This window comes from Sesamum indicum, linkage group LG7, assembly GCF_000512975.1.
Source record: "Sesamum indicum cultivar Zhongzhi No. 13 linkage group LG7, S_indicum_v1.0, whole genome shotgun sequence".
Classification (NCBI taxonomy): Eukaryota; Viridiplantae; Streptophyta; class Magnoliopsida; order Lamiales; family Pedaliaceae; genus Sesamum; species Sesamum indicum.
In genome coordinates this window covers 10758241-10780528 of record NC_026151.1, presented here as the reverse complement: position 1 = coordinate 10780528, position 22288 = coordinate 10758241, and the positions used below count along the sequence as shown (strand labels likewise).

The window sequence follows — 22288 nt, the reverse complement described above, 5'->3', positions numbered from 1 at the left end:
ATTGGACCGGACCGATAACAAAAGACAACCCTACAAGTAACGCAAGCATTGCCGTCCAACAAACTGTTGATGTTATCACATCTTTCTTTTCGTTTGGGACAAACAAATCACTGTCTGGGTGGAAATGAGATCCTTGTTTCCCAGGACTTCTGCTCCACTGTCATGAAGTACGATGATTAAAACCAATCAGAGAAACCTTTTATTGTGAACTTGATTGAAAATTTTCCAGGTTAAGGAGTAACCAACTTACAAGATAGATGGGATATGCCAACAGAGGGAAAGGCAATGTGAACCTCAATTTCTTGGTAGCAGTGTCCAAATTCTTGTAAATCTTCTCAGACAACTAAACAGAAACAAAAAGGTAAACATTGAATTTTTATCTTTTTTTTTGCATCATTACAATTTCATCAGGATTTTCAACTTTAAGTTAATAAACAAGCAACTTGGAAAAAAAGGACTCACCGGGTGCCAAGATTCATCGTTCTCAACATGCCCATGATTCTGATGATGAGTCCTGTGACTAATTCTCCTGTACCATTCACCAAGACAGTGTTTTAAGCTCATTTTACAATCTAACAATACAGATTACAATGAATGATAATTCAAGATTAAACAGAAATTTTAAGACATACCATCCATGGTATGGAACCAGAATAGAAGAATGCAGAATATGACCAACCACACTATTCAACTTGGGATCATTTGAAAAGCTCCCATGACCACTGCAGAAATCCAGAACATGAAAATTAAACCCATGAATCCAACACAAACTGAACAGACAAAAAGCAGCAAAATGTTGACTTTCTTGAAGATCATTATAAAAAAGAAATAAAAATTACCAATCATGTCCAAGAACAAAGAGAGCCCAGAACATAGTACTCTGAGCAAACCAATACAAAGGCCAAACAACCCAATTGTTGAAATAGGCTGCCACAGCCGCCAATCCAAAAACGACAGCCACATCCCTAACCACATAGCCCATAGACCTCCATGGATCCTTAACCCAACAATGCTTCGGAATGGCTTCCCTAATGTCAGATAACTTAAATGGAGGCGGTGCCCCAGGGTCAAATTCTTCTCCGCCATTTATCACTCTCTCCCCTTCCTTATTTTCTTCTTCTTCTTCCACTTGCAGAACTCTCAGCGGAGCACTCACCCTCAGAGCCCAGTTTTTCTCCCTAAGAATCCCACTCGACAAACAGAATGAAGAACCATTTCCAAGATCTGTTCTTGAAAATCTCAGCTTTGTGGGATTGGAATTCAACAAAGGGTGGCCAGTTCTTGGCTTAGGATAGACCCTCGGGAGTGGCCTCAGACCACATTCTGATAAAACCCAACTCGCCATTTTGAGAGAAAGTCGGCCCAACTAAAAAACTCTATCAAGATTTCAGCTTTTTATGCGCTCCCTCACATCAAGTGAGAGAAAGAAACGTGTGGACTGAAAGGGTTTGCAGAAATATGTATATATATATGTATGTATGTAAGTACCCGATAGAATGCAAGTTGAGGTTTTGGTGGAGTAGATAGAGATAATACAAGGGATTCTCTCCTCAACCTCAAGTCTCTGCTCCTCCAAGAACCTCTCAACTTGTCTTGTGGATTTTGTTGAACTATAATTCAATTCTAAGGGCAAAATGGTTCGTTTATATACACACACACGCTCTTATGGGCCTCTCTTTCTTCCCTATTTCCCACACAGCAAGTCAGCAGCTAGAACGTGATTTCTATGCCTTTTTATTTTACTCAATTTTCCCTGTCAAGTAGAGCAAGGCGGTTTTCAACTTGTGGGGGTCCGCTTTAACACATGAATTATAATATAAGCTCATCAGATTGGTCCCAATATCAGAGAGACTTGGCCTAATCATAAATATGCCATCACTCATTATTTTTTCCCTGATAATGTGATATAATTTATGTATAATCTTTTTATAATTTTAAAAATTATATCTAATATTTTATCCAATAAATAAATACATTCGTTAATCAAAATTTAATAATTTTGTTGATATTAACCAAAAAAAAAAGAATAAAAATTGGTATTTATCTTTAATTAATTTAATACTAACTTATTACAAATTAAATAAATCAATAATAAGTCAATTATGAGTAAATTTGTATTTTGTTCGATTTTTTTTATTAATATCATCAAATTATGTGAATTTTGACTAACAAGGAACTTATTTATTAAATAGAAACAAACCTCAAGAGTATTAGATGTAGTTTTCCAAACTATAGGGTATTTACATGTAATTACATCAAATTTTAAAAGAGAGGAATGTAATTATCCTTCTTATTTTATTTGATTTTATGTTATTCTCTAGTGATAATTTTTAAAGTGATAGTCGAAGAGCAAAATTTTATTTTATTTAAACGATGAAATGATATGTAATCATGCGCAGCACGAATTCTATAATACACTTTTGTACTTCAAATAAGATGTGGAAGAAAGAATTAACTTATCTATTCCACAATGAATTCGTACAACGCAAATTGAAAATCAGTAAAATAGAGTATTCAAATTTAAAAGTTTTTGTATAAGAAACTAAAAAGTTCTCGAGTTACTTTTAAATTTTTAACAAATCGATCATTTCAGCTCCAATATCATTATTAATTGATCTTATACATTCAATAATCATATTTTATGTTTATACAGAAAAAGAATATTAAATTATTTCAACCTAACATCATTGTATCATCGGGATTTATTGATTTTTTTTTGTATTTCCAAGTGGAATATTCTTCTTTCTTACTAGTATATATTATTTATTTTAATCCGAAAAGGAGTTTTAGATGAAATTTTCGTTTAAATGAAGGAAAATTTGCTATTTAAATATAATATATGAGTTACCTCGTTTTTTCGTCTTCGACTTTGAATTCTTGAAAAACAACAATTGGGTGTATACCAAACTAGTCATGGGACGTTCTTGGAATCTAGCAGTTGGATTTTTGGCGCGTATCATGTGGGGGACAAATTAGTGTAAATTGCTTTTTAACCCCCTTTTAGTAAGAAATTATGTTTTGACCCATTTTCCAAACGTGTGGAAGGGAAAAGACAACTGACTGACGTGGTCGGACTTGGATTTCATACATATTTTCACATTTAGATTCAAAGGGTCCATTTGTTTTGAGTGGAAGGGGTCAATTTGATCATTTTCAAAAAGTGGGAGCCCTCTGCCGTTAAAAGTTTTTCCTCTTACCGGCCACCGACCAGGTAGAGCGACACAAATTTTATTAGGATAATTTAACCCTAGTAAATAAACTCTGTTTAAAGCAATTATTTAATTATTTAGGTTAATAATATTTTTCGTCCAGTAATTTAAGATCTTTTCATTTGTGGTCTAATTGATTACAAAATTCTTACTTTTAATCTCGTAATTTCTAAAAAAGTAGAACTTATTAATGTACCCTCAAACATAAGCCACCGACCACACTCAAAGCTCGTATCCTTTTACATCAATGTTTTGATACACTGAGTAATTAATAATAAATCAATTGATCAATATAAATAAAAATTATAAAACAAATTACATAAACTCACAAGATAAATTCCCATATATTTAGTAGGATCCAAACTTATGATTTTGAACTTAACCACTGTGTCCAAGTGAAAGACTATTAATTAAATTTTTTTTAATTTCAATTACGCTCAGTTATATTAAATTAATTATGTGGTAAATTCGTATTATTGTAATAAATATAAAATTTTTAAGAAAAATAATTATATTAAAAATCATATGAATATAATAACACTTAAAATGTAATTAATCTGTAAGATGAAATTTGTTTGAAATAAATTAATGTTTTTCCGTCCATGTCCAATTGTCCATGGCCGGTGAAAATCATTAATACTGTTTAAGTGACCTATTTCTCAATCTCAATCATTATTGGGAAGGCCGCTTTTCTCCAACTCTTCCGTCCACTATACCGCGAAAAATATAGTACGGATTATTATACCTCCATCAGATTTGATATAATTATATGTAAATTATTTAAAATTTAAAATTTTTAATATTTATTTTCATCTTACAAATAAATTTATTTGTTAGTCAAATTCATCGAATTTATTGATATTAATAAACAAAAAAATATAAAAAAATTTATATTAATATCCAATTGACTTATCAATGATTTATTCCACATCATCCAATCTTTTTTTCTTAACAAAACTATCTTACTACATCTTCCTACGCTAATACACATACAAAAGTATATTTTATTGTTATAAGAATAATTTGGTGAAAAAAATATATAATCTTTTAAAAAACGAGAACTATTCGTCTCACAAATTAGAATTTCGATCTCTTAACATTTAAAATACCAATTGATGTAATAAATTATTACCGATCAATTTCTTTAAAGAGAAGAAAAAAAAAAAGCAAAAATGAGAAACTTTAATTAAGCAAATTTGAAGGACTGGATTTAGATATTTGATTAGGATGTTTAACTACGGACCATAATCATGTTACAATATTACCTTTATTAACAAAATTGATTTGTATTATTGTCAACCACGACAAGGTTTTGTGGTCGACACCATTTTTATATTCATGCAGCCAAATATCGTGTTTTTTTTTTTTTTTAAACGTGTTTAAGTAGGAGAAGCAAATATTTTAATTTCATACCTGCAATCTATTGTGTTCTCAAATATTTAACATTAAGAGACTGTTTCTTTCTTCTTGCCTTTTCTTTTATTTTCTTTTTTTTTTTGGGTCAAAAATAGACCATTTTTTGGATATTAATTATATTGCACTTTTATAATATTTGTTGTCATCCAATAAATAAATTCCCTATTAGTAAAAATTCACCGAATTTGCTGAAATTAATAAAAGAAAATTGAATAAAAACCCCTCTCACCAAACGTTTTTTGTGAAATATTCATATGGGGTTTTGAAGAGGATATCCCAGAAAGAATTTCCAAGAAAATCTACCCAACGATTTGGGTTTGAGATCTTCTGAAAAGATGGATTCTCTTGTTTGGATCTCATGCAATGTTGTCCCACTTTGAATATGAGTTGAGAGGCTAGGGGCTGAGCCTGAGCAGCTGCGGCCACGGTCTCTTTCCTTCTCTCTTCTCAATCTTGAGATCATTAACACCTAGTCCTCGTATTAAGACACATTTGTGCCGACTTGTGGAAGCTACTGAAATATACTATATATGACTTTACTAATAATTATTTCAGATCAAATTGATTATATAGTAAAATAATATACATATTATGTGATTGGTTATCCTCTGTGAACAATGTATCAATTATATAACAAATATATTACACTTTTTATATAATTTATTCAAATTTAACCAAATCCAATGTGGACTTGAATTTCCCAACATAAAAGCACCAAAAAATGGGTTACTCTGAATCAATAATAACCGTAAATAGAGAAAAATATAATTGCACTTTTAAAAGAGTATAGATGTAATTAATCACATAATAACTTGCACTCATCACGATTTAAATTACGAGTACTGAACAAATCGACCATACAATAATCCGACTTCAAACGCAAACCAACTACGTCATAATATCTGTAAAATTTCTAGCCTTATAAAAGATTGATTCCAGCCAGGAAGATCAGGTGATGTATGCAGTCATAAATTCCACCACTTACGTTTTTCCATATTCTTAGCAAGCTGATGTGCCAACGATGAGAAGTTCTCAGCACCGCTTTGGAGCTCTGCAGTCTGTCTGCTGAGTTGCTGGAACAAATCAGAGAAGCAAATTCAGAAATGTTAAGACCTACAGAACAGTTTTAACATGAAGACAACTTCATTTAGCACAAGTCTGGTTTTGCATATCCAAGACGATGACAGAATTGGAACTCGAGAAAATACTCCAGAAAAGAGATATACTCCATATAAGTTGAAAAAAGAGATGCGAACAGGGTATGGTAAAGTTATTATTGTTGACATAAAAGAGAGACTTTGTCTTTGAATCAGGATAAGTTTGGAGCTTTCAGGTTGTTGGGTTTTTCAACACAGAAACTTGGAGGGAAGGAATTTGAAATTTTGTGAGTACTAGGGGTATAGTTTGTAGTTGCACTGCCGCTCAGGGGAAGTCACTGTAATTAACCCTAGTAATTAACTCTGCTCGATATAATGAACCAATTTTCGTGGTTGTTGAGACGGTTAACAGTCACATAAAAATAAACAAATAACTGCTTGGTCTCCAGTTGCTTCTGACCCATTTACATCAACATCTAAATTTGGACAAAGGTCACAACAACGTCTCAATGTTCTCACTAAACTTCAAACTTTGGAATATAAGAATATTCAGTATCCGTTGTATTAATCTTAAGCACTTGATTTTGGTGGGATTACCTCAAGTTTCTCCTTGCGTTCCATAAGTTTATTCTTAGCTTCTGATGCTGCACCTGCTGCATCCTGAAACCAAAGAAACAGTCAGATGGTGAAATTACCATTTAAGCATGCAGTAATGAACAAGCTACTTAAAGGAAATAACTTACCCCCGTCTTCCTATATTTTGCAATGATTTCTTCACGCGTCCGAGTTGTTGGTTTAACATCAGTGGAACTGCCTTCGAATAATTTTTCCCTCTCACTTTCCTTTGCTGAATAGGCAGAAAAGAATTTCAGGCCCAGCAAAGCTTAAATCGCTACCATAAAAAGAAATCCATAACTTCTACCTTTCATATGATCACTGCTCTTTTGTGAGGATGAAACCACAACAACAGGTTCATCAATGTCTATGTCAACGTCATCTGCAAATAATATTACACAATTTTAGGAGCAGAAGTCATTAAAACTTCTTTATTTCTTCGTATCTCCAAATCAAGAATACAACTTGCTTTAGGGTGGGAGTTGCCAACTCAAACTCACCTATTTGAAGTTCCATATCTTCTAGATCATATGAATTATAGGGATCAGAGAACGGAAACCTTGAAAATATTTTTTCCAGATGTGCAATCAGAATTTCACGAGCTTCCTTATAGTTGATATCCTGCTCTTCTTTAACCCCTTTCAACCCCTTTATCACATTACTAACAAATCCAGGCATACCACTCTGTCCAAAAGAATAATCAAATTCTTCTAGAGTTCAAAAAATTGAAGAAAACAAGAATGTATTTATGACCTGTGCCTTCTTTTGGTATTGGAAGAAATTCACGTCCACATCTGCAGCAACTGCGAGGGCTTTATCATGTAGGCAAGGTAATGACTCGGGCATCCTAAAACAGGAAAGCTTCTTGTCAAGAATCAGAGAGACAGCGGGTGGAGAGAGGGACGGAGAGAGGGGGCCTGACCTGAATTCATTTTCAAATGCCAAAAGAGATACAAAAACAAATTCACCTCCATTGACCTAGAACAAGGTAAACACCATCAGCTCAAGTAACATATCCATATGATTGAGTTTCAGAAAATGTTCTTATGTCCATGGTACTCAAAATCTCTTGCCATGATAGAATCCCGTAATTATAATAGATTATAACCTAGCAACTATTACGCTAGGGATTAGTAGAACATTGAATAATAAAAATTGGCTTTAGCAATAAAGTGCATGCCAAAAATTTTCTCAGCTCTACACTCCAAGAAAGAGGAAATGAATAATGAAGTATTCAGCAGGCAAGAGATAATTCTGGAATTAAAATTCAATTTTACCAATTTCAAGCAGGTACATAAGATTGTAGAATCAGGCCATCAAAAAGGCGGGCTATTCTGTTTACCACTCTTATTCTATCAATAGATCATCAGTGTGAAACTCTAAAGTCAGCAGCAATTAAGATTGTATATCAAAGCAATTGAGCCTGAACTGTTATAATCCAAATCCCAGATGGCCACCTGCAAACTAAGATTGAGCAAGATCAGAAGCTGTATACACCTTAAACTATTCTAGCCCAGATCAGGTGTTGCAAACAACTTAAAGAATCTCAAGGGCTGAAACTGCGTCTCTGAAAGTCTGATTCGACTTGGGATCTGAAAGTCTACTGGGACTTAACCCTCTCCCTCTCAACTAAAATAACTTTCCTCTAATCGTATGCTACAAAAGAAATTGCTACAGTAAACTTTCAGATTTTAAGATCTCTCTTTGTCCACATCCCAGTTACCACCTAATTCAAGGTACCATTTGCAGCACGAGATTTTCTCCCCTTGTTCATTCTTTAAACTCCATTCATTTTTTTAGAAGCAAGGATACACAACCATCATCCAGTAAGAAGTGTTCAATTTTTGCATTGCCCATTCTTGCTCAATCATACCCGGGTCATTTAAACTTTATAACTTGCTGTTGCAGAACTGAGGTTCTCCAATTCACATCGTACTCGAATAAGGGACTGATATTGGTTTAGAGATCTAGATATATATTACCTATTATTCTTAAGCCATTATATCATCAACAAGAATTCTCTAGCAATGCCTTCTCGTAATCCACATATATCCTACAAAGATAGCAGCAATAGTTGTGAGCTCATTGTGAGGTTACACTAGGAACTAGCAGCTCAATCAGTTGGATAAGTCAACCAACTATAGGCAAGATATACATAAGCTTCCCCACATTCTAACGCTTCTACTCATTCTAAAGGAACAAGCTAGCAAAAATATTCAACAGTCAATTTAAACCAATCAGTTTAGAGAAATTTGAAGGAAATTTTATATTTGCCAAAAAAGGCAGTAAATTTAACCAGGGCTTTGAGAATCAGAGGCAGGGAACATGTTCACCAGCGGTTCTGCAAGGGGAGTTAATTTCTTCAGTTAAAAAGGAGGGAAACAATTGTAAAGAATCTAGTTCTTACCTTCTTTTAGATGCATGCTATACAGAGAGGATGAAGTTTCAGTGATTCAGAAAATACATGCAAGTAGGATTTAAGGTGAAGTCTATTTCTATGTCAAGGAACCAACCAGGGTAATCTGCCCTTTGTCAGAAGAGCTCATTGTCTTGTCCATATTGTTCTTGAAGTTCCACCTTAGTAGTGACATCATAGTCGTGTTGCCCAGCAGTTGAAGCTCTGGTAAAGACCTAAAAGATACAAAACATTAACATTTATCTATACTTTCCTTTGCATGAATGAATGCATGGGAAAAAATATGTACTCCAACTATTTCATCAAAATCACAGTTAAAATGGTCAGGGAAAACCAACTGCCTCAATAATTGAATGGAGATTGATATGTGTATTTCTTTTCTTACAGCCCCTTTTTAACATAAATTACCTCGAGGTGAACATGTTTTAACAAAATACTTCTTTAGAGAATGGTCGCAGCATTTTAGTTGTACTCAATCCAACTGAATTACCAGGTAGCTTTGCACTTAATATATATAAAAAAGAAGAGAAGGCAAATTTGACAATTAATTGCCTTTATGCAGTACATTATCAATCATGAGTCAGGTGCCATCTAACAGAACATTATCACAATCGAAAAGATAATATACAATAAATGAATACCTTATTTCAATATCTCCACTTTGATAAACTATTATGATTCCATATTTTTCTGTGTCTCTGTTGCAGATTGCAGTCCAAGAACATGGTTTCTCAAGTTTCAATTCGCGGACAAAATTATGATCCCCCTACATATTAACGATTTGTCAAAAGGTGTGAAAGAAATACTATTGAGTTAAACTGAGAGTGGATTAACACATGAGAGCACCTGAATCAAAGACTTTAATGGGTAAAAGTAAAAAGCATCCTCACAACAGAGTAAAATCTGAGATGCCAGGGTCTTGTGCTCTAAATTTGTGCGCTGCATAGCTTCTTCGACTTTTGATAAATCACTCTGCATAGCTTCTATATGCTGGAAAGACATAATTGAATCATTTCTGGACCCTTCTGGGTGAGGATGCTTCAATTCTGCACGCAGACAGGTTCAAGAACATATCTGAAGAAGTAAGGATCTGATTATGAAATAAACCATAAGATTTTATGCAAAGAGGAGCATATTACCTAATAAATACATGTTTATTGCAATCGAATTTTCTTTTGGACGCACTGGCGGTGAACTGATCATATTCCCTGTGGTACTATCCATCAAGACCATGTGTGCATCTCTCATCAAGAAAAGAATGATCTCTGTTGCTGATTCACTTCCAGTTCCATCATCAGAGTTGTTTGCACTATTCTCATAAGTATCAGGTGAAGTTTTAATAGCCACAGAAATGACTGGTGACATCAAGCTAGACACAGAGTCTGTAACAAATAAAACTGAAGGTGAACTAGTATCAAGCACTGCAACCTGTAACAGGGCAAATACAATTTTAGACTAATTTGTATTGGTTAACAGGCATTTAATGATTCAATAATTTTTTAGTAACAGTACCTTTCCACACTCAAATCCAGCAACAAGTCTGATGCCAGAAGTTGCAAATTGTAAGGCAGCCACAGCAGAAGTAAGTATGGAATATATGGTAGAACAAGCATTTCTCTCCTTGGGTAGGTAATCATGCACTGCAGATGAACTACACACTGGTCATTGAAGAGAACCTACTACATAAACTACTGAAAACACCCCCGCAGTGGACATTGGGATCCCTTACAGCAACATGAAGGAAAGACAAATAAAACGCAACTGCTACAATTAACACCAAGAAGAGTTACATCCTAACATATTTAAAGTAGGTGGGATTTATACACTATTCAGAACTGTCTATCCTGTAAACCCCCTTACTTTGAGTTATGAGACAAAACTTTTGGAGAGTACCAATGGTGTGATAACAGTAGTAGTGATAGAGTCATTATCAAGAAGCTCCATAAGTAACATCTGAGATTAAAGAAAACTCATAAATGATTTACAGGGTGTTTGGCTAATCTTATCTAAAACATCTTATAAGCTCCTACATCATATAAGATGTTTTAAGAACTTAAAAATGTGGAATCTTATTTTAAAAATAAGCTCAAAAGGTATTTGGATAACTAAGATTTCAAAGCCTATAAGATGTTGGAGTGTTTGGCATAATAAGCGATTCATACTGTAAAAACGACCGAAAAAGCTAACAAAATAAGACAAATAGATAATTTTGCTTTGGAATGAAAAATGTCAATTGTATGAAGGGTAAAAGTGAAATACTAACAAAATTATGAGTGTATTTTTGTCTATTGAATGTTAAGATTAAAGAGCTTAAAGATGTTTTAGGAAAAGTCAGGTGAAGTTTATCTTTTTTTTTAAGGAGCTTATATGATCCAAAACATCTTACAAGCTTTTAGAAAAAAAATTGCCAAAAGGTTTTTAAGATCCTATAATATGTTTTCAGTAGCTTATAAACTCAGCCAAACACCCTCTTAATCTGATGATGTTAACAACTAACATGCATATTTTACGATAGGAAGCAAGTCACTAACCTGCTCCACCCTTTGGATATTATTAGCTAAAAGATGAGCAAACAATCATAAGGTCAGTTTAGGATCCTTTGATTACATGGAGCTTCAGTTGTAGCTCCCATCTCCCAAATTTTGATGCTAACTCAAACTAGTTACAAAGAATAGTAAACCCACCTTAAAATCCTAAAAATTAACTTCATTATACATATTTCTTTTTCAGTAGAACTTCATTATACATAAGCTCACTAGTTTATGCCAAACAAGCCAAATTCCAGGCGTGAAGCCCAATCTTAGCATAGTAAAATGACTGATAGCAAAAAACCATTAAACAAAGAATAAGGATGACCACAGACAAAATGAAAATGAAAACCTCACCTTCATGTTTGGTTTCAGTTACGATGGTAACGGCTCTTTGATCTGAATTTCCATGTAACCTATAAAGGAAAATCTGTATAGAGATATGAAACTTTTTCAGTAATATCAATAACTTCTGGAAAAGCTAGTGAGGAAAAATACTGAAGCTATTCCTTACAACACCAAATTCATTGCCAATAGCTAAAGTTAAGTTAGCAGAACATAAATCCAAAGCTGATATCGGCGCATTTGCACCAGCAACTTCATTGCCCTTTATCTGCCAGCATGCAGCATATGCTATGTTAGTGTGCAATAAATAGTATGTTGAAAACTCAGTATATAGACAAGGTACTATAGCAAACAATTTATAAGTTCAAGTCTATAGCTAGAACTGCACTAACCTCAAATCCTAAAACAGAAACAAGTGACAGAACCGGAAATGTGGCATCCCAAATTCGAACAGATCCATCTTGATACCCTCCTATATATATTCTCTTGATAGTATTGCATTCAGTTTCTGATATTCTATAAGGAACGCCACCTGTCAGAGGCCACTTTGTGCTCCTGCCAGTCAGCGTTTCTGATTGTTGTTTTGCAGGTGCAACTGTCTAATAAAACTATTTCTGATCATTAACATGAACAACTCAAGGAAGGAGTATCTGTAGATCATGGCTGAAGATATCCAATACCTCTGAGAGTGCATAAAAATTGTTTCTTTCTGAACTCATCATAAATAGCTCTCCCACAGTCATATATGGTTCCACTGTGGGTATAACTGAATGATATTCAAATGCATGCACAGAATGATTCTTTCCTCTCTCAGGTTTTAGGGTAGACAGAGAAGCATATTCGTAGAAATGCAGAAGTCCTGGATTGGTCAATACAAATATTGATGTAGCCATTTTGTTCTGCGCCTTATAAGAATTTGATATGACAAGAACATCTGAAAAAGATCCATGGAGTCTAAGGTCAACATGCTCGATGCACTTCAACTTTGCTAACCCAGAAGACCAATCAAGATCGAGGATCTGCAATAGAAGATCATTTGCAGAAAAATGATATATCCATCACTAAAGACTTAAGCAGGAAATAACAAATCTTGTTTGACTTCTTTACACATCTTCATTCTAATTGCGGACAGTATGAAAATCATGTGAACAATAAAAAGGAGTGATGTTGTAGAGCAAAAGTTAGAAAAAAAAAAAAGGCATTGCAGAAACAGTTATATTCACATAAATTTGTATGATCTTTGGGCCTTATATGGAGCAAAATCTTTTAGAATCTTGAATCAGGAACTAGATCGGATCAGGTCATAGAATCCGGGGGAGCTACTTGAATATTCAGTGACCACTCTTAGCTCCACATTAGACATTTAAACTGCTCTAATTTCTGTTTCTCTTAGATCCCCAACGTAAGGTGTGACAACTTAGATACATCGATTAGAACGTTCATATTAAGAATATTAGACCCAATGGCATCTGTTGCCTTTGTACTGTACATGAATATACGTTTTGATGCATTAACACATATAAGGAGCATATCATTGTGAAAATCTAGAGATGGATTCTGGCTTTTATTCGAGGTCATGTGGGAGGTCCAGAAAGAAGACATAATTAGCTGGTAGCCCATTATTAAATGTTCAGTGCAATCATAATCGATCAAGTGTGCTATAGACATACACAGACATAAATTTTCCAAGCAATCTGTAGAACATGTACTGTGCCTCAATCTCAATACATGGAGACACAACACATTACAAGAGAAAGAGAAACTAAGCCAGACTTCACTCATTGGGACTCAAGTTAGATAGCAGCCTAACTAGTTGGAAGAGCAGAACGAGACACATCTACAGCACAGGAAATTCAATTTAGGAAAATGGTTCTCGTTATTGCTACTAAGATTCATGTATATACCTCCAAAAAGTGAGAAGCTAATAGCCAGCAGTTCAGAGCATACCGTTAGTACTTCTTCAGATCCCATGTCTGTCCCACCATAGGCCAAAAGTTGACCTCCAGAACCATTTTGAGCTTTCTTGGGAGACCAGTGGAGAACAATGACAGGAAGTCTTCTGTCGGCCGACGATAGCTGTATCTTAACAACATCATTAGGTGGCTTTTGAGTTCTCTGAACTTTACCATTGTCAGAAACTGATAGGTCCCATAGCAAAATATCTCCATCCACATAACCAACAGCTAATACTGACCCATCAGGAGACACCCAACAGAGAGAGCTTATTTCCTTTTCTGTTTCTTCATTATCTAGTGCATCATTCAGGTAGGTATGGCTCTCATTATTCGAAAACTTCACAACCATACGCTCTTTCAGTTGCAGATCCTTATAGCCTCTAACATGAATAGCTCTATCTTCAGTAACATCCCACAAAATAATCAGCCCATTCTCAAATGCAATCAAAACCCTATTAAGAAAGAGCAGCAGTCAGTGTTCAATTCAATTCTTAAATGCAATAAAAATACTACAGGGAAACTGAAGTTGTCTGTGCTGAATCTCCTTACTGTAACAGATATCTGTATTAATATCTTTAATCTCCATGGATCTACAGATGGAAATGGTGGCGTTATATGTCATATTCTTCCTGAACAAATCTGGGTTACCATAAAAACCGGGTCGATATCTTTGTTTTTCCAATATATAAAAAGATACCCATTATTTTTTGGGACTTTTTTTAATATAAAGGATATAATTTTCATATTTTCAGGAAATGTTTCAACAATATTAAAAGCTTAATTTATATACTTAAAAGAGTGGTGGGTTAGGAGAAATACGTACGTTATTCAAAAGAATCCAAGGGTCAAAGTGAACCACTCCTCAACCAAGGGCAACTAACAATAAACTGATAAGGAGGCAGAAAGACTTTGTAATGAATGTAAAATCGTGATTAAGTGAAGACTAACAAGGAAGAACTTACGATGAAAATAAACTCTATGTAAAAGTAAAAAACACATGATTGTGCATATCTTTTGCAGTTGTTTTCTGAAGTGAAAAGAACTAAGACAGAAAAGAAAGGTTCTCTAATCAGTGTTTGTTGTGCCTCCTTCATGCAATTGTTAGAAAACATAAAAAAATTAAGCAGGAAAGGCCTCACATGCTAGTGGAAAAATTGAAGCATGGTATCGCATCTAAGGAATTGCAAACCTTTGAAGAATGAGCAAAGAAACACAAGAATCACAAAGGTATGAAAATCAGATGCTGAAATTTATAAAGAGATCCGTATTCAATTTAAAAACTTTATGTATTACCTATTCCCGCATGAACAGGGTTGGGAGAGTACACCAACAACAGACTGATGATCAGGCAATGAAACCCCAGCTCCTTCTACAAAGTTAATGACACCGCAAAATTATTTTGTAAGGCAAAAACTTTAACCCTACATGAAAAAAATAAAGATTGAGATTCTCTTCAAGAATGGAACAGGTTGCCAAAGCCCAAAAGACCTGCATATCTAAAGCTATAATACTTCCCATTAAGTTTACACAATTTTGTTCATTGTTACGGGGAGTAGGGGCTTGATTAACACTAACTTGCAACTTTCATTGTCTAAAGTTATAAAGGAAGACCAAAAGATTTACTCAATTCTTGGAGACCTTCTCTGTCTACTTAATTCAGACAGGGTAAATTCTCACAGCAGCCATCTAATAAGAGACCTTTGGACATTGCTAATAAGTAAACACACGTGTATTATGATTGTCTAAAGATCAAGTTACCAGCAATAAGATTTGGAGGGACGTGGTATGGCAATTGAAGAATATTTGCTTCTTCAGCATCATACTTGAGCACAGACACGAACCCATACTCATCACCAACATAGCTGAATTTCTCACAAAAGCAAAGGATAATCAGGCCACCATTCTGGCAATTCATTTCAGCCAGAAGCATACAGTTTTAGAAGCAAATATGTAAAACTTCCAAATCCTTACATGAAATTGGTACCAGATATAACAGCAAATGCAGTTATATTGGACTCCCATTGCATATTTGAAGAGAGACGCCTCTTCTCTAGATCCCAGACCTGCCAAGGTGCATACATGTCAACAGTTAAGGAACAAAGTTGGCGATCAGTGAAAGGAAGAATGTCAGGAATAAGAAGATAGAAATGAATCAACAGATTTTGCAGAACGAATTAAATCCACAGATTCCAGAGCAAGACAAAAATGTTTCAGCAGATGAAGTTGGATAGCCGGCATACTATCGTACCTGAATTTCGTTCTCATTGGAGACACTCACCAGAAACCCTTGGTTTTGCAGGAACTGAAAAGAATACATAAGGAAAATCAATAAAATAAGGTCTTACTTGAGTATCCAGAAGCCAGAAGCCAAAAGCCTATAACATCAGTAAGAGTCACAGGTTTTCTTTAGAAAAGAAATCAGTGGCTCGCTCATTCATGCAAACATTGAATTAACATATACAAAAAAAACTCAGACAACATGTGTAATAAGAAGGCTTTTCACCATTTATCAATGGGTAAGAGTGTACGAAGACATCGACAGAATTACAGTCAAGTAAACACCAGAAAACTATATCTAAAATATATAAATTATAAAAATGAACAGTTATTACAGCAGCTACCACTAAGGAAACAGTGATAACATAAAGAATAAAACCATGGAAGAATTCATTCCTCAATTGTCGACACTTAGTAAGGATTTGGAAACTCTTGTCAAAATAAACTAAAAACAAAGTCAAAGAATAGAGAATAAACCAAGACAAAGGTTCATTTATAAAAATGAACAGTTACTACAGCAGCTACCACCAGTCAAACAGTGATAACATAAAGGATAAAACCATGGAAGAATCCATTCCTCAATTGTCGACACTTAGTAAGCGGTTTGGAAACTCTTGTCAAAATAAACAATAAAACTTCAAAGTCAAAGAATAGAGAACAAACTAAGACAAATATAGAGAGTGAGGAGGATGAATAAGATGAAAATTCTACCATAAATAAATCGACAAACCTCTAGGTTCTTAAAGGGTAGGGCTTTGGGAGATATAAGAAGTCCCTCAATGTTGTCACCACCAACCACTTTAATCCTTCCATCCCTGAAATCCCATTAAATAAAAGAAAAGAATTACAAAAAGCATAGCATGGACAATCAAACTTTGATGGCCAGGATGTCCGCCACGAACTAGATGTTCTAACTATCACTTAACATGTAAACAACTCTTGTCCTTCACACCTTATAGCATGAAAAGAGCCAGCAATGACGCCTAGAAGGTATTCTCCAGGGCTAATAACTATGATTATTAACTAATGATGACAAGTTAATGCAACCGAAGAATGTAAAGATTCTAAACAGGAATGTATAAGGTAACTCCAAAAGAATGCATGTTTATAATGTAACAGATAATCAGTCAAAGTTAAATGCAACAAGGTAATTGCTTACGATTTGCTATTGACATCAGTAATTTGCTTTAAGATATGATAAGTGAAGGGTTGCCATATAAACCATGCTACAGTAGCTTGTATGCCTTACGAATATTGAGGAATCGTTATTACTGAAACAAAAATACCAAATACACTGAATCTATTCATGTGAAAAAGAGGATTTAACTCACAGAGTCCCTATTGCCAAGAGGCGTTGGATTGGGTCAAACGCAAGAATTGATGCAGTTGATGGGATGCCATAATGAACAGCAACACGTGGTGCAAATTCTGATGATGCCATGCTTTCACGCGCAACATCCGGCTGAAGAAAAATGTAAATCATTATTGATAAGCAAATTCTAAAGAGACGAAGTTGTCAATAGATGATTAGGAATACAATTATACTTATGCTAGCTGCAATTACTGAAAAATGGCACTTTCCATGGATATTCAATTGTTAAGCAAAATTCAAGAAATTATTCCACAAGCACAGCTTCCCACCAATTCCTTACTTCATCATATAAAACCTAAAAATTACGGGTATCATGTACTATCTCAGATTGGGAAAACCATATACAAAGTATCAAGAATCCATATCCTCCAAAATATTGAGATCACGGGAATTCGATTTTACTCACTCACGCACTAAAATCAAATAATCCTATTATTATCACAAAGTTATTTAATAAAATACATTCACCAAATGAGCTAATTCTAGATAATTAAAATCAACAAGATGAAATAAACCAACAAGGAATCCTTTTTCCAAAAAAAAAAGGGGGGGGGGGGGGGGGAAGGAAATTCTTCAGTTTACCTGGGAAGAAGGGGTTGCGGTTTGGGATTGAGGGGACTTATGGAATAATTTAGCAAACATAATATATTCGAAGGAAGGAACAGTTGTTGTTTTTTATAAGCAGGAACAGTTCTCTTGACTTTTATGAAAATTGGTAAAATTGATTATGTTCGAATTTGTCTGAAGAAGAATTTGATGTTCAACGGTCGCGAGTGGAGCTGTTATTGTTAATAGAGTGGGTTGTGTGCGTAACGTGACGCCAAAAGTAAGGTGAGTTGGCAGAAAATGGGTAGTGATGGAATACAAGAAAGACGAGTGAGCGTTTGATTATTAGCTACATATTGGTGTGAGTGGGCTGGACATCTGTTTCAAATGCTCTAACTTTGGATCATGGATGATTGCACTGTTGGACCCTATTTGATAGGGCTAGACTCTTATTCAAATAATCTGATTTCATCATTTATCGAGGCCCAAGATTAGTCCATCTCTCATTGATTATCAAGGGAATTAGATTCCAACATGCCAAAACATTATCACGTAATTAGTATATAATTTTATATACAATAAATTAATTAAACTAAAATGCAGTCACATATTTATGTAATTGATTAAATACCTCTAAATAGGACTTTCTCATGTATAGGCGTCTTAATTAACTCCAGATAAATGGTAAGAGATGCTTCATGAAAAAGTTTCCCTACCAAATTATACAACCTTTGGTCTCACAAACGAGTATATATGAATTATTAATGATAATCAATAATATATTATTTAAAAAATAATGGTATATTTCAAAATTTTGGTAAACTAAACAAAGTTTGACAGCTAAATGGGAACTACTTGCACAACAATAAATCATCAAGATAATAAAACAGCAACAGCCAACAAACCAACAATTGGTAATAAGCTAAATTGTTCCTTTCCTAGCTAGCTAGATAGGCTAAGTCTCAAACATATTCATCTGGCTCAGCATCTCTCATCATCCCCCATCGACGAAGTATGAGTTGTAGCTGCATCGCAGCTGCCAGGAACCTGATGGTTTGACCCGATTTTAGTATCTCTATTAGCATTATTCCAGTTTTCATTCTCAAAAAATCAGCACACTCAACTAGAGCCTCCAACACTGATTTCAGCTGATCGACAAGCAATGCCATGCTATGCCCTAACCCGTTCCTCAGCTGGCCCCCATGCCTCAACAATTCCAGCATCGGTGGACTTGTCTGCAAGGCCAGAATTTCAAGTTGGAACATTAAGTATAAATAGTTGGGATTTGCAATGAGTTTCTATCAAGATTCTTGAAACATCTCTATCTTATTACTTAATTATTTAAATACAATCAAGAATATCTAAAATCTAAAAACGACACAAAAATTTATATAGTTCGGATCAAGTCATATTCGAGTATGTACCACAATTACCTCACATTACCCCAAATTTATTATGTAAGGGAAGGAAGTAATAATTATTACCATGACTTCTTGGACCTTGTCAAACTCATCTGTGATTTCTTTCTCCTCCTCCTTGATTTCCGTCATCAATGTGTTTATCCTCCAAGACTGTTCCTCGGTCAAGTCCAAGACATTGTTGATCACAAGCCGGTATGCCAATCCAGGCCTAAATCCGCCCATCCAGAGATAGGCTCTCTCGAACGAGCTAAACCAAGTAGGCATAAGCACTAGGAACACATTGTCCCCAATCATTCTTGCCTTGGCTTCAAAGTACTGGCGAAAGTGCCTAATGACTCGGTCGATAAGGTCTTTGCATTGGGCCTCATTCACCTCATTGTCGCAGCCGTTTCTTGAAATAAGTCCGAGGAGGTCCCGGAGATAATGCTCTTTATCTATGAACCATTGGTCTACAAAGGCCTCAAACGTTTGAGCACTGTCGTTGGTTTGCAATGGCACTACAGGAAGAACCATGATGCAACAATTACCCTTTAACATGTACAATCAAGAATCCAAATATTCTGGTTATATAGTACATCAAGCTTCGCGGCTAAGGATGAGAGAATATTGAAGAAACTGGACAACTCCATCGCTGTTGGGCAAGAATTTGCATTTTCATCACGTGACAAAGATGAGGAGGAGGAGACTCTCGTGGAGGAGATTTGGACAAGAAATGCCGTCACAAGATTGATGGAGAAAGATGGAGTTATTTGTTGGCCGACTGTTCTCAATTTGCAACTTCTGCAGAATTTTGTCCGTAGGTTGTATCTCTCACTACTTTCAATTTCTTTTAGAAATTCATGGAGGAAGAAGAATTGATCAGCTCTGACTCCAATCTCGCCTAGATCCGGCATCAAGTATATATAATAATGTAATATTAATACTCTCACTTCCGACAAAGATTAATTAGACACAAGTTGTAAAATTTACGATTTAGACAAGAGTTAAAAACAAAACACCAACAGTAGATCCTTCTAGCGTTATGCACGAAAAAATCTTATACAAATTATATTTGATCGAATCAATTAATTATAGGGGAAGTGTGATATAATTGCCATGTAATTAGTCATTTTTTAATAAATGTCAGGTCTAACCAAACCTGATTTGTATTAGACCTTTCCCATTTTGGACACAATTAGGATTAAATGGTATTATCTGCTAGTATCATTTTTGTATGCGGTGATGTTTCGCTTAAAAATATTATCTATTTCTAGATAGTGTGAAAATTGGTAATTTTGATCTTTTATCAATTTATTTTGATAATTTTGTCATGTAATCGTTTATTATAAAATGTTAAAAGAATGAATTTGAAATATACATCATATATCTTAATTTTGAAAATTACGATAGAAAAATGAAAAAAGTAAAATCTAGAAAGTGAAGGATCTGGTTTAGGATTAGAAAGTGATGAAAATTTGAATTGTCTCTACTCCACTAGGGTCTGTCGATTAGAAAGGCGAAGAGACAGCAGCTTAGCTCAGTGCCCCCATGGATGAAAATGCAGCGACGTACCATGATCACATTGTCTTAAAGGCCAAGAATTTTGACTTTGTCTGATTCTATTTTTGGATTGTTCTAAAATATGGAACACATAAAAAAAAATATTATAAATATATATATATATATATATATATATATATATATGCGCGCACGTGCAAACTGTTGTCTTACTCAATTTTGACTCACTCTATATTTCCAATATATATTTTTACTCATCCCAATTCCTAGTCCGCTTGGATTAATTCGACGCAATATGTACTATAACTCACGACTTCCCGTCCTATATTTATGTTTTCCGTATGGTTCCATTCGTATTGGAGTATATTTCATTTTTTGTTATTAGCATTAAAATTATCAATATATAATTATATTTGTAAAAAATAATAATTAATTGTGAAATGTTTAAAATTAAATTTATCAAAAAAAATAACAAAATATGTAAATAAAATAAATTATGCAACCAAACATACTAACGAGTTATAATTCAGAACGGAAATGTAACTTTGCCTTAAAAATAATTGGTACACAATTAATAATGTTTGCTTTTTCATGCTTACAATGATTGTACGTAAGTGGGTTTTAGTCTGCACGTTAAAATTAATATTGTCTAATCACACTTTGTTTCTCTTTGATTTATTACTCTGTATGTAATAACTACTACAAGTACGTAGGCCCATCCTTGTACTATTTCTTTTTTTTTTTTTTTTAAATTGGTAGGGTTATCTCTGTTAAATTCTCATTATAGGCGTACCAAATCAGATATATATAATTTAAAAAAAAAAAAAGAAAACTAACTACAAATAATTATGTCTCCTACTGTAATATTTTAAAATTTCAGCATGTATTATGCATATAAATTAAGGTACCCCACTTTAGTCATTACAACTAACATATTTAAATAAATCGGTTAAAATCTGGCATACCAATATTTTTTGTATATATTGTTTATATATATATAGACCTGAGTGGTTTGTTATTTATTTAGTTTTTAAAAATAATTAATTACATCTAATCATATTTACAATAGACAAATAAATAATTATTATTAAAATAAATTGATATTCAAACATGAATGGAATTTGAACCCATACATGTACTAAAAAAAATTATTAGCAACAATTTTATTGATTATGTATTAAAGTTGTGATAAATGACTATTATTAATTATGATTAAATAAAAATCGATACAAAAATTTAAATTATCTACAGTAAAAAAAAATTTGGTCATGGTTATGGCTTATGAGCTATGGAATTTAGTCATATAAATATTTTAATCGTACTTGTAAAAATTATTGTCAACAACCATTGGTTGTCATGGTGACAATAAAATAAAATTATTGTCAACAACCATTGGTTGTCATGGTGATCAATAATTTTATTGTCGTATTATTTTGGTGCCCAGACATGATGATCATTTCAATTGATCAAACAAGCCACATATTTAGTAATTTAAGAGAACATTAATGAGAACATATATATTAATTGGTATACAGTGAAAGTACCTATGTATATTTGGATATTGTGCAATTAAAAGGGTGCATTAATTAATTAT

The 22288-nt window shown here is 34.0% G+C and overlaps 3 protein-coding genes across 7 annotated transcripts in view; all 3 read right to left on the bottom strand.

Annotated features, from left to right (window-relative positions):
- LOC105167042 (omega-3 fatty acid desaturase, chloroplastic) overlaps positions 1–1657 on the bottom strand; it is a gene marked incomplete in the record, with an annotated part of 3143 nt that extends 1486 nt beyond the window's left edge. The window contains 5 exon segments of one of the 2 annotated variants that reach the window (XM_011086599.2): positions 1–157; positions 251–343; positions 463–529; positions 633–722; positions 840–1657. In XM_011086599.2, coding sequence (XP_011084901.1) covers positions 1–157; positions 251–343; positions 463–529; positions 633–722; positions 840–1345 — 913 coding nt within the window. 2 annotated transcript variants of the gene reach the window in all.
- On the bottom strand, positions 5366–18018 carry LOC105167041. Of its 4 annotated transcripts, XM_011086597.2 has the most exons (24): positions 17813–18010; positions 17190–17320; positions 16589–16673; positions 15830–15883; positions 15553–15644; positions 15340–15443; positions 14875–14950; positions 13574–14033; positions 12307–12645; positions 12019–12225; positions 11796–11894; positions 11639–11711; positions 10266–10393; positions 9893–10181; positions 9600–9799; positions 9395–9519; positions 8851–8968; positions 7260–7315; positions 7091–7184; positions 6838–7021; positions 6645–6719; positions 6466–6569; positions 6320–6382; positions 5366–5698 (listed from the first exon to the last, which is right to left on the bottom strand). In XM_011086597.2, the coding sequence occupies exons 1-24, from the start codon at positions 17870–17872 to the stop codon at positions 5591–5593; spliced, it is 3324 nt and encodes a 1107-aa protein (XP_011084899.1). In that variant the 5' UTR covers positions 17873–18010; the 3' UTR covers positions 5366–5590. The 4 variants fall into 4 exon arrangements, 1 of the variants encoding a protein (XP_011084899.1); XR_002287432.1 differs by lacking the exons at positions 5366–5698; positions 6320–6382; positions 6466–6569; positions 6645–6719; positions 6838–7021 and adding an exon at positions 8320–8390 and having other exon boundaries at positions 7114–7184; positions 17813–18018; XR_848220.2 differs by lacking the exons at positions 5366–5698; positions 6320–6382; positions 6466–6569; ... (1 more) ...; positions 6838–7021; positions 7091–7184 and adding exons at positions 7615–7801; positions 8320–8390 and having other exon boundaries at positions 7275–7315; positions 17813–18018.
- LOC105167203 (protein DOG1-like 4) lies at positions 18739–19981 on the bottom strand. Its single transcript, XM_011086826.2, has 2 exons — positions 19261–19981; positions 18739–19011 (listed from the first exon to the last, which is right to left on the bottom strand). The coding sequence occupies exons 1-2, from the start codon at positions 19732–19734 to the stop codon at positions 18739–18741; spliced, it is 747 nt and encodes a 248-aa protein (XP_011085128.2). The 5' UTR covers positions 19735–19981.